The following is a 15,786-nucleotide window of genomic DNA, read 5'->3' on the forward strand; positions in this document are numbered from 1 at the left end:
CTTTCAGCCTTCGTATACAACATTCTATAATGCTGTATACATGTCCCCAATCCGGCCTGCAAGACAAGAAAAATACTTTTTATAATACTAATACTCGTCTATGAGACTGTCGGGTCTTGTGGTCTTGGTCCTTTGCCTCCTATCTTGCGATTGCCGTCCTCCTTCTTGCTTCTTATGGATGACACGTCCTACATCATCCACACAGTCTCCCCGTCATCGTGCTTCTGCGCAGGGCGTACTCCTGTGCCCTGACTGGGGCGGAGTAAAGTCCTGCAGTGCGCATGTGCCGGGTCTCTTTGGTCTTTCCCTGCGCATGTGCACTGCAGTAATTTACCCTGCACTCGACAGGGTACGCCTGCTCAGAAGCGCGATGCCGGGAACAGTGTGGATGACGTAGGACGCGTCATCCACACGAAGAACAGAAAGAGGACTGCATCGCAAGAAGAGAGGGGATCAAGATCAGCGACACCTATCGGATCAAAGTGGGCCACCCCCCCAGATGAGTATAATAAAAGCTTTTTTTTCCTGTCTTGCAGGCCCTATCAGGGGCATATATACAGCATACTAGACTGCTGTTTATGAGGGCTGAAAGCTGGTGGCCGTATCTCATATGGGACAAACATGGTGACAGGACCCTTTTAAAAATGTTTCATGATTATCTTGCAGTGTAAACCAGCTGCCGATCACCCGGTAAATAAGCAAAACATTTGTTCATTGGGTGAAATTATCTTTTGTGCAGCGCAAAAGATTTACGTGTTCAGTGGTGCGTTGTCCTGTATAAACTGGCAGCCTTTGTACACAGAACGATCTTCTACAGATCGCTGGGTGAGCATTGGGCACAGCGGACTGTGTAAATAGGCCACTAAACCACTACCAAATACCAATCAGTAAATATTTACCCATCAGCAGTCAAGTGCCTTTGGTCCATCTGTATAAGCGGGCCTACATTTAATGCGGATTACAGATGTGACTATAAAGCATTTGGGATACATTGAGGTTGAAAAACTTTTTTTTTCTTTTTTTTATTATTATTATTATTGGCTCTCTTTATTAGTGATGAGTGAGTATGTTCTGTTAACCCTTTCGGCGAGCATGCTCAGGTGCTCGCCGAGTATCTTCAGCATGCTTGGGTGTTATGTTTGAGTCACGCTGTGTTCATGATTTGCGACTGTTTGACAGCTTTAATACATGTGAGGAATGCCTGTCGGTCACAAATCATGCACACAGAGCGACTCAAACATAACACCCGAACGCGCTGAAGATACTTGGCGAGCACTCGAGCATGCTTGTAAATCTCGAGTAAAGAGCATGCTCGCACATCACGACTTTTTATGTGATTTTTGTACCAGTGCAGGTAATTTGTGGGTATTTTCCGAATACTTGGCAAGTCTGCAGGGGATTTAATTATATATTATTATTGACTCTAACCTAAGATGCACTTCACAATTGTTAGTTGGCACAATACTCATTTAAAATATCTTGTGGACGTCTTTTGCAGAGTGATCTGCTATTGGGCCATGTGTCTGATCATTGTGAAAAGGAAATCCTCGTACACCGTGATGATGGCAGTCTGCCGACAAATATGTAACACTGGATTGACACACATTTGCATCTTTTGACTCCATAGTTTAATTTACCGTCCGCTAGAAATGCAGAAAAGACCAATGAGGGTCTTGATCGTTACACAGTATTTTCTTTGTATCTTGGGGGCGTATTTGCAGTGCGAAGAGGTCTTGAACTTGTGACAGTTCTTACAAGCTGAGCTCTGATGCATGTCTAACCTACAGCCAGGCACGCGGTGATCATGCGGTTTGTGATTGGACTGACAGGACTGTAGAGGAAGTGGGGCTGACTCTTCCTCTATTGTAATACATGCAGGCAGAAACCAATTTAAGCTGATTTTCCTATCACTGGAGGGTATCCAGCTGCCTGAGAGTTGAGCACTTTACACATGGCACCTGACATAAATGGGTTAAAAGATGCAGATGTGGATCTGTGAGTTTAGGTTAACAATGTGCCATATGGCAGGAGCAGCGCTGCATCCTGTCATAGTGTGCGCAGTATGACTGCCCGCCCGCTGACTCTTATTTGTCCATGCATTATTTAATTGAGGGGGAAGCAGGAAATAACCATTTCTGTCTTGTAAGAGCTCAACTTGAAATATAATCCCCTCTTTAAAGCTTCCTCTGGAAAATTATAGTGCATTAAGTAGAGTGTTATTCTGTTGTGTATGGTCGTATTTTGACAGCAAAGCCTGTTTAGATGTTGATTTGATGACATAACATTAATAACAGCTAAATGTCTAAACATTAGGGTTTTAGTAATGTATTGCTTCTGTTAGAAAACCTTTCTGCTCAGCAATAAATCATAGAATAGAAGAAAAAACAATCTGTATATATTTTTCTATTAGTTATAGGAAATCTGTCATGTCATTTTGGCCTCCTAATCCACCCTCAAACCGTACATCCCTCATGGTGCTGTAACTTTAAACGTCCTATTACAGCATGGATCTCAGACCTCTTGACTACCCCGCTTCACGGTTTATCCGTGAGTAGTGACTAGCATCATAGTATGTACATACTGAGTGTCTGCTCTGAAAACTGTGCGAAAAACTATGTGCACATGCCTTTAAATGGACTCTGTGAACACAGAATGACTGACTACAAACCAAGTACATCACGGCGGAGCCAATCATTTATATGCACCTTCCCACCTGCTTGTTTTCCATCTATTTCCGCCCTTCTTCCCCTTCATAAAGCCAGTGATGTCAATCAGAGAGGAGGGAGTGGAGATAGAGGGGAAAACAAGCAGGTGGGAAGGTGTATATAAATCATTGGCCCTGCCATGAAGCAGCGAGCAGCAGGACTTGGTTTGAACAGTCATTCTGTGCTGACGGGTTTCATTTAAGGTATATGCACATGGTGTCTTTTTCAGGCAGATTCTGCTTGAAAAAGCATCTCAATCTCCCCATGAAGTAAACAGGGTGCACGACCATGTCAAAACTGTTGCATACAGTTAGGTCCAGAAATATGTGGACAGTGACACAAGTTTTGGCATTTTAGCTGTTTACCAAAACATATTCAACGTACAGTTATATAATCAATAAGGGCTTAAAATGCAGACCCTCAGCTTCAGGCCATGGCCCCACTATCAGTATTCGGTCAGTATTTTTTCTCAGGAGTGGGAGCCAAAACCAGGAGTGGGTGATAAATGCAGAACTGGTGACTTGTTTCTATTATCCCTTTTCTCTGATTGTTCCTCACCTGGTTTTGGCTCCCACGCCTGAGAAAAAATATGGACCGAATACTGATAGTGGGGCCCTGGCCTTAATTTGAGAGTATTCACTTGCTAATTGAAGTAAGGCTGTGTGCCCACGATGCGTCTTTTAAACGTTTCCGCAGCGGCAAAAATGCTGCAGAAACGCTTAAAAAAACGCATGGTAGAAGGCCTGCCATGTTCCCCAATGATAATCCGCATGTGCTGTGCACATGCTGCGGAAATTTCCACTGCGAATTATCATTGCGTGAAAAAACGCAGCACTACCAATTATTTTGCGGAAGCGCTGCGTTTTCGCCGCCATTGACTTGCATTGGAACGCATGGATTACGCATCACTGTATATGTACATGCGCGTTCCATGCGTTCCAATGTGCGGATGGTACCCGGGTGTGGAGGACAGGAGACTCTCCTCCGGACCCGGGTACCATAGAACCTGTGAAAAAAAGAATAAAATAAAAAAAAAAATGTTATATTTACCTTCTGACGGCCCCCGCTGCGCTTGTCCTCCCATGCCGGCAGATCGCAGCAGCCAGGACGGAGCGAATAAGGACTCCGGGGGCCATCGGAAGGCAAGTATAGATTTACTTTTTTATTTTTTGACATTCTTTGGGGTCACACTATATAAATCCATGCCGTTTGCATGGATTTATATAGTGTGACCAAGTTGACAAGCACTTTCCAAGTGATGCTAAAATCGCTTGGAAAGCGCTTGTCAACCCGCATGCGGAAATGCATGTGAAGAACGCTTCACATCCGCTTGTCCCTGGCAGGAAAAAACGCATGTACAATCCGCATGCGTTTTTTCTGCCAGGGGAGATGCAGAAACGCTCAGGAAAAATCCGGAGCATTTCTGCATCGTGGACACATAGCCTAAGGGTTTAGGAATTACAGCTCTTTTAATATGTAGCTGCCTCATTTTAAAGGGACCAAAGGTAATTGCACAATTTTCTCAAAAGCTCTTTAATTGACTGCATGGGCTATACCAATATTAATCCTTCACAACATCCACCCAAGTGAAGAACACTCTCCAGAAAATGTGTTTCAGTATCTTAAGTCTACCATAAAGTGAAGACTTCATGAGACCAAGTACAGAGGGTTCACCACAAGGTGTAAACTAGTAATCGGTGTTAAAGATAGAAAGGCCAGATTAGACTTTGCCAATAAACCTCTAGCCAGCGCTGTTCTGGAAAATCTTTCTTTGGACAGATGAAAAGAAGATCAACCTTTACCAGAATGATGAGAAGAAGAAAGTATGGAGAAGGCTTGGAAAGACTCCTGATCCAAAGCACACCACATCCTCTGTAAAACATGGTAGAGGCAGTGTGATGTCATGGGCATGCATGGCTCCCAATGGCACTGGGTCACTGATGCTGATGAAGACAAATGCAGCTGGATGATTTCTGAAGGGTCATACTTTCTACTCAGATTCAACCAAATGCAGCAAGGTTGATTGGAAGGTGCTTCACAGTACAGATGGACAATGACCCAAAACATACCCTAAATGACCCCGAGTTGCTTTTTGCAGTATGTGCACACGGTCAGGAAACGCTGCGGATTGGACCCAGCACAACTGCGCTGTGTGCAAAAAGCAGCGCTCTAAATTACAAGCAAAGTGGATGGGATTTCAAGAAATCCCATGTCCACTATGCGTCTCTGTGCACCTGCGGCTCAACCATGTACACAGACATGCGGCGCGTCTTTCCAGACCGCAGCATGTCAATTTCTCTTTGAGTCGCTAGTCTCAGTAAGAGAAATTAGATCAATACAATGTATTGATTGCGGTGAATCCACATGGTTCAATAAACACATGCGGATTCACCTGCATGTAGCGCTTTGGACGCAGCATAAAGTATTCTGCGTTCAAAGCGCTGACAGTACGGATAGTGTGCACATACTCTTAAGGCAAAGAGTTGAATATTCTACAATGGTCGAGTCACCAGATTTGAACCCCATCGAACACGCATTTCACATGTCAGCACAGAATGACTTTTGAAACAAAGTACAGGCGTTCGGTGCTTTACGGCAGGGCCAATCATTTATATCCACCTTCCCAGCTGCTTGGTTTTCATCTATCTCTGCCTTCCTCTCTCCCTATGAAGCCAGAGTTGTCAATCAAAGAAGGGGGGTTGGAGATTGAGGGAAAACAAGCAGGTGTATTTAAATGTTTGGCCCCCACTATGAAGCACCGAGCAGCTGGACTTGGTTTCATTGGTTATCCTGTGCTGCCAGTCTTTTATTCAGGAAGACCCACAAACAAGCAACAATTGAAGTCAGCTGCAGTAATGGCCTGGCAAAACATCACAAAGGAGAAAACCCAGTGTTTGGTGACATCCATGGCTTCCAGATGTCAGGCAGTTATTACCTGCAAAGGATTCTCTACAAAGTATTTAAAATGAGCATTTTTATTTTTGGTTAAATTAACTTGTCCAATTACTTTTGAGCCTCTGAAATGAGGGCGCTTTGTAGAAAAATGGTTGCAGTTCCTAAATGTTTCACAGGATATTTTTGTTCAACCCCTTTAACTAAACCTGAAAGCCTGCATTTAATTGCATCTTAGTTGTTTTAATTAAAAAAAAAAAAATATGGCAGGTGGAGCCCAAATCATGAATATTCAGTCTTTTTCCAAATATTTCTGGACTTAAAGGGGTTATCTGGTCAAAAGTGACAAGTCTACAGTCACTCTGTGTGACTGCAGACTTACGAATTCCCCCAGCGCAGGCATTGTGCGCTTCGGGGATTCGCCGGTATGAGACCCGGTAGCTGAGTGTATGTACAGTTGTGTTCAAAAAGTTTACATACCCCCGGCAGAATTTTTCCTTTCTTGGCCTTGTTTCAGAGAATATGAATGATAACAAACTTTTTCTCCATCTCTTTAAAAAGAGAAAACACACTAGTTTGACAAAAAATGACTTCACCCAATCAATAACCATGAGTGGAGAATGTTTTTATCATTCAAGTTCTCTGAAACAAGGCCAAGAAAGGAAAAATTCTGCAAACTTTTGAGCACAACTGTATGTGTTATACATACCCCCAGTCAGTGGGGGCCAACTCACTCCATACACTTGTATGGAGCGGGGCCACGCCCCATCTAGTGATGCAGACTGTCATTGAGCGCGTCCAACTAGAATGCGCGGCCGCGCTCAATGCAAGCGTATCAAGAGAGAGGCAGCACTGAATTGCCAGGGGTATGTATAACACATACATACCCTCTGAAACCGGGTCTAATACTGGCGAATCCCTGCAGTGCACAGTGCTTGCCCTGGGTGGGGGGGGGGGGGGATTCATAAGTCTGCTGTCACACAGAGTGACTGTAGATTTATTTCTTTTGATCGGACAACCCCTTTAACTATATGTTCTCTTTTATGTCACTTCTTTTAACTGCGTCAGGGTTTTGCAACCCTCAAGTGGTTAAAATAAATGACCTCAGTCTTCAGGCGGCTTCTGCTGGGAAACCAGTTGCACTGTGTACTGAGAATTGACGCAAGAACGAGGCAAAGCGCTTCAAGATAAATGACTGCTGACGTGTTTTTTTTTTCTGAAGGGGTTCACCTAGGAAGACTCAACAGCTGCATCTAAATGACAGTGTGCAGATACCCTAGATTTGTTTTTCATTCATATGATCAGTGTTTTTTTTTTTTTGTTTCTTTTTTTTGAGGCGTTCAAAAACCAGTAGTTCCATCTTATGTCATGTCTTTTAACCATCTCAAGGTTTGGAAACCATAAAGTGGTTAAAATAAGGAACATGCGAATTTTATTTTTCCTAGCGGAAGCCACCGATTCCATGTGATAGAAATCATAGTGTAAAATACAATGATGTCGGAGCTGCTGAAGGACAACAAAACTAGCGGCAAAGCTGCTTCAGGAAAGTGTCTAAAAGGAGGAGGATTTTTGGTGGATTCAACTCAATAAAATACTCCAAATACTCAATGTGAGCATACCTTTGGTGTATGTTCACATGTTGTGTTTTTTTGCAGCATACAATACATGGATCTTTGTTGCGTTTTTTGTGTGCATTTTTTTTGCAGCGTTATTACTTGTCCTTTGTTTTTTTCTATTCATTTGAATGGGTAAAAAGCGTTGATTACTTTTAGAGCCCTGAAATTGAGCTAACTAGATATGATAGGCTATATCCTTTTAAACAGGTTGTCCCACAAACAAAGTGCAGTTTAATTAATAGAGCTTGAAATAATAAGTTCCACAACTGGGTGTTTGTTTTTTTTAAAAAAATGTTCCTGTGCTGAGATAATCTTATAAATGTGCCCCTGCTGTGTACTGTGTAATGGCTGTGTACAGGGACATGGTCTGATCATACCACATCTCCTGGGCAGGGGAGGTGGGGAGAGGCAGAAGTCACTTATATTAAGTGAGTATACAAAAGAAACAGAGGCTCCCAGTTGCTGCCATCTGAGCTCACACATTATCTTGTTTTATCACAGCAGCAAGTGTTTTGTCTGGTATTCACTTATGAGAGGTGACTTTTGTGTCCACCCCTGCCCAGGAGATGCGGTATGATCAGACCATGTTCCTTTACGGTCAGACACAGCCATCACACAGTAAACAGCTGGGGCACATTTATAAGATTATCTCTGCACAGGAAAATTTTTTTAACATCCAATTGAGAATTATTATTCCAATGACTATTGATTAAGATGTACTTTGTTCTTGGGACAACCCCTTTAATGAATCTGCCCCATAGTCCCAAACTGCTTTTTGTCTTCAGAGTAAAATGTACTTGCCTAAAATTGCACAGCCATTATCTGATTCATGCTGCCCATTGTTTGAGTAGCATAAATCTGATGGCCGTCTCCTTTTTAAAAGGTTTTTCCCCTAATCACTATGAGATCTTATAATAACGTGCATGTATATTATATCCCCAACCCCCACTTCCTAATCCCCTCCAGTCTGTTTACCCTCCAGTAGCCACTGGATCCATCCTGTTGTAGTGCCAGTGCTCCTGGTCGATCATGTGCAGTGCAATCTCTTAGCTGGCTTCCTACCAGCATACAGCATAACTCTGTTCTGCCTCCAGCACTGACTGTGTTAACCACCGCTTAGATTTTCTGTTTCTGCACAGTACCCTGCCTGACCAATTTTTATACTTTGCCATCTACTTCAATAGATGTCTGTACTGTTCTACTTCATTGTTGGCTGGTTTCTTTTAGAAGTCAATTTTCCTGCCCTAAGGTCAGCTCTTGAGCTTGTAATAACTAGATGGGGCAGAGCCGAGCTGTGTTTGATGCCTTCTGCTGAGAGATCAGTGGTGTGAAATTGGAATGCTGCTTGTCTGATGCATTTGGTACTGCTACTTGCATTGACAGCATGGCATTAACAGTTGCACATCACTTAGCTGAGTTCTGCAGGCATCCATCATAGCTTATCTCTGCTGAGCTTAGTTATCACAAGCTCTATTGTGGCGCAGTGAAGGACCGTTGATCTCTACTGAAAACTAGCTAATGTAACAATGATGTAAAAAAAAACACAAGCTGCTATACTGATGTAGATGGCAGCAGATAAAATGGGGTACAGGAGAACAGAGTGTATTCTGTGCTGGTGGCAGAGCAGCGCCATGTTGGATCCAGCTGAGAGATTGCACTGCACATGATAGACCAGGAGTAGAAGACCTAAAGAAGGATGGATCCAGTGGCAACTGGAGGGGTGTCTTTTGGGGATGATATGTGCAAACTGGGGCAGATTTAAAAGTAAGTTGTATTTGCGAAAATATATGAATGTGTACATTATTGTAAGACCACATTATATTTTGGGAATAACCCTCGGTGTTAATATGCCTAGCTAGTAGAATCCCCTCCTGTAGACAGAATCCTCCTGCAGTTGTTGATTGCATTTGCATTAGCTAAATCAGTATTTCCAGAGATTAGTCAGCAGCTAGGGATTGGCAGTCTGCTGGTGAAGCCCATCTGCTTTCTTCTAGCTCGATGCTGATGGCATATCTTTGTCTAATAATTGTAATCCTTGGTGTACATTCTGTGCTTTTCTTAGGCTGCTTCTGTCATGTATCACAAGTTGGATATAGACGACCATTCACCGCACTTTGATTTTTTTTGTTTTACTATGTCTAGGTTTGTTTCCCTGCAAGTTTTAAGGACTCAGTGCCCATGTTGTGCCAGGGCATCTGAGTTTAAGGCATTTACATATTACTTTACTTTAAACAGAACTAAAGTCTGAAATTTGCTTTTGACCTTTTTTTCTTAGAGTAAGTAAATGTTTATTTTTTTTCATATATTTATTAGGCAGTTTAATTGTTGGCAGATCTGTGATGTCCGAGTCTTAAGGCCCCCACAGGGTGCTCAAAAGACAACTGAGAAGTGAGGATGCAGGAGTGTACACAGCAGAATGCGGATTCAATATACGTCATCCATTTTCTGTTGGATCCATACTCGGCTGTGTACACTCCTGCCTCCAGAGCTGCTCACTTAGCCGTCTTATGAGCAATTGATGGGAGTCTCAGGACCCAGATCACCACCGACCAGTGGGCAATTAGTGTTGAATATAAAAGGTAAAAGTTTACTCTTTAAAATGTTTTGGTGACTTCTCAGTGATGCTAAATGTTTAGTGGGTAATCAACAAATAATTCATTATATTTTCATTTTGTGTTGAGACCAAGACCATTTTAGTTATGGCCATCAGTATCTTTGACACTGACCCCATTGATTACGGCGTTCATACATAGGGCGACCGGTGTGGAAGCTGCAGGCCAGCTCAACGCACTAGGGGCTCTCTCTGTTATGTGAGTGGTCTTCTACCGCTCACATTCCTTTGCCCTTTTCTGGGGAGTTTTATCGAAATGATTTTACCATGTCTGATTAAAAGCACTGCGATTAAGCCCTTTATTTTTCTGTTTCTGCACTTGGCTACAACCCTGGATGGGTTATTTGTAACAGGCGAGCCAAGCTCCTGTTTTGTGCAGATGCGCCCTGCAACCTCAGCAGTGTAGGTGCCTACATACATCGTTGTGCCAGGTCTTGGATAGGAGCTGTTCTTTGCATAGTCCTGATTAGACGACCACTTTTAAGGAAAATGCATTGTAGGGGTTGTCCCAAAGTCAGCACAATCACCAAGGTTCCGAGTATCCTGAAGTAGCAGGTGAGGATATGTAGTGCCGCTCTATTCACAGCCTAAGGAAGTTGTGATCAGTGGGAATCTCAGCTGTATAGATTTACACTTTAGGTGGAGGCATATTCTGAAAAGCATTGATCAGGTAAGTGGTAAGACCTATGCCGTTTTTTTAGAGGCTGACTACAGAGGAATTGACACATTTTATATTTGGATGTATATAATTTATATAAGCATACTGCACTGCTGCTACAAAAATAAAGTGGTTTGCTCATATCTCTTCTTTCTTTTTCAGTGACTTTTTGATTCTTCCTGGATTTATTGATTTTACTGCAGATGAAGTGGTGAGTGATCTTCTGTGTGCATCTTCCTTTCCTGTTTGTCCCCAACAAGTCTAGAGCTGTGGTGACTAAATTGTGTCCCTTTTTAGAAGTAATACAGTCCAGCTGAGACCAGCAGAATTGCGCCATTACTGGTCGGTGACGAGCTAGTACAACGGCAGCTTCTTAATTGAATGATTTCCAGAGTGAAATGGGTCTATTGAGCACTTAAGATCATTTAAAAATGCTCAAAAATTTCCATAATGGATAATGTCACAAATTAAATCTAAGCTTTAAGTTGATCACCCTTTTTTCAGTAAATGGTTAGAACCAGCACCAGGGGGCGCCAATCTAGGGCCAGCTTCACACATCCGTGTTTCATGGGCCATATACGGACAGCAATTTTCTTTATCACAATGGGTGGGTGGGCGCCTAATCAAAACGAACTGCCTTACCTGGAGCTGTGGGTCCTGGTCAGGAAGCCTGCGGTCACTTTTAGATCAATCATATGGTAGTCATAATTCAACTAAAATGTGAGAGCACCATAACTTTTATATTCCATAAACTGCTGTTTTTACATGGCCTGTGAAATGTAGATGTGTGATGCTGACCCTAGGATGGGGCCCTCTGGTGCAGGCTCTAACCATGTACTGGAAATCATACAATATTCCAAGCAAAGGGGAAATCAGCTGAATACAGATTTAGATGTATTATGTGAGATTATCTGCACAAATATATGCTTGTGTTTCTAATGCACATCATACTGTCCTAATGGGCTCTACCACCATCTTGTGGTCATCTGAACAACTGCAACTGAACGCTTCCATTCTGAAATAAGGACTTAATTTAGGCTATATGTCACCTTGTACAGGAATGACTTGAGGCTTGAGAAAGCAGGAAATCCTGTACTTGCCACTCCTGAACTAACACATGGTAAACTGCGGCCACACCGTGTCTGCACATCCATGCTTTTCCTTGTCTATCTGTTTTTTAGCATATAAATTCTCTGTTCTGATTACAGCGAAGCACAGTATGATGGGGTTTATGCTTCAGGAGTCATGTACATCTCCTGTCCCCCAAAAAATGCCACCCTTTATTGTTGGTGTATGAAGTGTAGTGATGAACGAACGTGCTCGGTTAAGGGGTTAACTGAGCATGCTTGGGAGCTTACCGAGTATCTTCGGCATGCTCGAAAACTATGTTCGAGTTGCCACGGCTGCATGTCTTGTAGCTGGTAGACAGCCGCGGCACATGCAGGGATTACCTGTTTGTTAGACAGCTACGAGACATGCAGGGATTACCTAACGGCTACAAGACATGCAGCCACGGCGACTTCAGCATAGTTTTCGAGCACGCTGAAGATACTCGGTAAGCACCCAAGCATGCTCAGTCAACCCCTTAGCCGAACACGTTTACTCATCACTAACTAAGTGTTTTATAAAATGATTTTGTGATAATTATATTAAATATTTGTTTGCTCCATGCGGATATCTAGTTAAATAGTTGATGCTTTTGCAGGACCTGACTTCTGCATTAACACGCAAGATAACCCTGAAGACCCCTTTGATTTCCTCTCCCATGGATACAGTGACTGAATCGGATATGGCTATTGCCATGGCGGTGAGTAGGAAGCACAGATCTGTTAGCCGCAAGACCCATTATATGCATTGTGTTTAGTCGGAAAGAAAACGTCAAGTTTTATATTGGCGTCTTAATGACTTCATGTAAAGGATAATTCTGCAATCTGTATAAGTTAAGGGGGAAAGTATTACGTATGTCACTTTAGTATTGCTACTTAATAAATTAATGTAATTAAGCATTTTAGTCTATTTTACTTTTGACTTCATGTATTACAGCTGATGGGCGGGATTGGGATCATTCACCATAACTGCACACCAGAGTTTCAAGCTAACGAAGTCCGTAAAGTTAAGGTAACATGTAAAAAAATGTAATTAGTTTTCTTTGGCATAGCTTGTTGTGATCTGTGGTTTTTAATAGTTTATTAATTGCTTGCTTTTTATTTTTCTCCATTACATGTGAACTGAGTACGACATAAAAAAGAGGGGGCAGGTTCATCTGCATTGGATGCAGTATGTTGGTGGATTTGATTAATTTTCGGACTGAAATCCTCCTCAAATCCTGACTGTGTGAATGGGCCTTTAGCAGTGTTCTTTGCTGATACTTACTCCAATGAGGTCCTTTATGTTTGCTTGCATTTTTCTACCAGGTTTTATATAGCTGATGTTGTCTTCTCTGCTTTCTTCTTGTTGCTCCAGAAATTTGAGCAAGGATTTATTACTGACCCCGTCGTGATGAGTCCCAACCATACTGTCGGAGATGTGTTTGAAGCTAAGAACCGACATGGATTTTCAGGCATGCCCGTGACCGAAACTGGCAAAATGGGCAGCAAATTAGTTGGAATTGTGACTTCAAGAGACATCGATTTTTTGACAGAAAAAGACTATACTACGTACCTGAGTGAGGTAATATGTCAGTTCATACAGTGGTTGTTTTTAGTATTTTTTTTAAATAGAAACAAGAAAGATTTAATTGAATTCTGGGATATCTTTACATACCACATAATCTAGAGAAAGTGGTGTTACTTTCCTCATTGTCGTTTAGCCCACTTTATAAATCCTGTGTGTCGGTGCTTGGTTGCTAGTGTTAGAATAAGGCGAGGCACTGGTAACAGGTCAGACAATCTGCACACTTCTGTGTATATTTAGTGGGTGGCATTCAGTTTATCAGTGTAGAATACAATGGCTGCAGTGTTGCCAGTGATTCTGCCAGTCCTCAGCACTGTATTTTTGGGGGTACTTTTTCTAAAGTAGTCTGTTCTTGCAGTTCTAGTTTAACCAAGGACATGTCAATGTTTTCATAGGTGATGACCAAGCGTGATGAACTGGTTGTGGCTCCAGCGGGTGTTACTCTGAAAGAGGCAAATGAAATCTTACAACGTAGTAAGAAAGGTATGTCTTTATTAATGGCCCAAGTCACTGAATGTAGAAATGTGTGTCCGAAAGAGCTGCATGAGAACACAATGTGAATGGGTCTTTACATATTGGCACATTCTTTACCTGACGACCTTGTAATTGTTTTGCTGATTAGGATTGGAGTTTTTATGAAATTATCTTTCAAACAGGGTTATAATAGAGGTGTCATCAAATTTTCCATTCCAAACTATCATTTGATTAGCAATCTGATCTGTTCCCAGTGTGCATATGCAATGGAGGTTCAGCATCTTGTCTTGTGTATGCACAGAAAATCAAATTAAAAGGTTATTCCCAACTGAGTGAATTATTACGTATCCACAGGAGGATCTGAAGTTTCCGATGTGTATGCAGCAATGGCCAGACATGCACACGACTTCTCCATTCATTGTATGTGGGACTGCCCAAGACAGCCGAGAGCTGTGCCCAGCTAATTCTGTTAGTCCAACAGACCCCGAACAGAGTAGTGGCTCTTGTGGTGCCATGGCTGCATTTAAAGAAGGCATCTTAGAGACCCTTCTCTGTATTGGTGACTATGGGACAGCAAGTTATCGCCCATGCTGTGATTAACTGATAATTTGCGAAGATAGTAAGAACACTTTTTGCTTCTTTTCTAAAGCTCTGCATGTTATCTAACTTCTATTGAATGCAGCAAATTTTCAATTATTGAGCAATATTTGCTTATACAACGCAATGGTGGCAGAAATATGCATCAATGGTCCAGTCAGACCCCTTCATAGATAATTCTGTCTTAACAAAATGCTGACCAGGTGATTTTTTTTTTTTTTTTTTTTTTAACCTGATTTACTCATTTGTTTGTAAACCATATGGCTCTGTCATTGGGAGTTAGTCATGTGTAAGGTATCTTGCGTGTGTTTATACTGGTGTAGACGCTGCAGAAGCTTTCTGTTCAATCCACATTTTTAATTGTAGGCAACATAGCCTTAAATTTTCCATGTGGTGTAACACTAAAGTTAATGGCAGATTGACACCTTATCTGCACCTCTTTTCTCTTCTATAATGTTTGTTTATAAAAGAACAACAAACCGTGTAGTATACGACTCTTTAGGTAACCACTTTGTACCCCCACCTTGCCTTTCACTATGCAGGTAGGGAATATTAGAAGAATTTTCCCCACTGTACATAAAGTATTTCATACACTGCCGATTTTGCAAGTTTTCCCACCTATAAAGAATGGAGGGGTCTGTAGTTTTTATCGTAGGTACACTTCAACTCTCAGGCTGTGTGCCCACTATGCGTTTTTTAAGCGTTTCCGCAGCGGCAGTTCCGCTGCAGAAATGCTTAAGCGCTTGGTAGAAGGTCTGCAATGCTCCCCAATGATAATCCGTATGTGCTGTGCACATGCTGCGGGAATTTCCGCTGCGGATTATCATTGCGGAAAAATCCGCAGCACTACCAATTATTTTGCATAAGCGCGGCGTTTTTGCTGCCATTGAATCGCTTAATATCCGCATGACTACATGTACACAAGTGGATATTAAGCGATTCAATGTGCGGATGGTACCCGGGTCTGGAGAAGAGGAGACCTCACCCAGACCTGGGTACCATAGTACCTGTAAAAAAAAAAAAAAATACATTATACTCGCCTTCTGATGGTCCCCGGTCTCCTTAGTGATTAGTCCTGGCTCCCCAGTGGCTCGCGATGGTCTAAAAGGACCTTCCATTACGTAATTTAGTCATGTGACTGGTCACGCGACCGCTGACGGCAGTCGTGTGACCTGTCACATGACTAAATGACCTCATGGAAGGTATTTTAAACCACCGCGAGACACCGGGGAGACTGGGGGTCCATCGGGTGGTGAGTATAATGGGTTTTTTTTTTGTTTGTTTTTTTACCATTTTTATTATTTTTTCTAACTAACTTGGTCACACTATATAAAATCCATGCCAGTTGCATGGATTTATATAGTGTGACCAAGTTGTCAAGCACTTTCCAAGTGATGCTAAAATCGCTTGGAAAGCGCTTGTCAACCCGCATGTGAAATCGCATGTTCAAAACGCGTGACAAACGCTTGTCCCTGGCTGAAAAACCGCATGTACAATCCGCATGCATTTTTTCTGCCAGGGAGATGCAGAAACGCTCAGGAAAAATCCGGAGCATTTCTG

At 42.3% G+C, this 15,786-nt stretch overlaps 1 protein-coding gene across 6 annotated transcripts in view; it reads left to right on the forward strand.

Annotated features, from left to right (window-relative positions):
• Positions 1-15,786, forward strand: part of IMPDH1 (inosine monophosphate dehydrogenase 1) — an 80,296-nt gene that overhangs the window by 37,240 nt on the left and 27,270 nt on the right. For all 6 annotated transcript variants that reach the window (XM_073652570.1, XM_073652569.1, XM_073652568.1 and 3 more), the window contains 5 exons: positions 10,645-10,693; positions 12,188-12,289; positions 12,526-12,600; positions 12,946-13,152; positions 13,551-13,638. In XM_073652570.1, the coding sequence (XP_073508671.1) occupies positions 10,645-10,693; positions 12,188-12,289; positions 12,526-12,600; positions 12,946-13,152; positions 13,551-13,638 (521 nt within the window). The remainder of the gene's footprint in view (positions 1-10,644; positions 10,694-12,187; positions 12,290-12,525; positions 12,601-12,945; positions 13,153-13,550; positions 13,639-15,786) is intronic.

Source organism: Phyllobates terribilis, unplaced genomic scaffold (assembly GCF_046119375.1).
Source record: "Phyllobates terribilis strain yellow unplaced genomic scaffold, ASM4611937v1 Scaffold_11__3_contigs__length_659146591, whole genome shotgun sequence".
Classification (NCBI taxonomy): Eukaryota; Metazoa; Chordata; class Amphibia; order Anura; family Dendrobatidae; genus Phyllobates; species Phyllobates terribilis.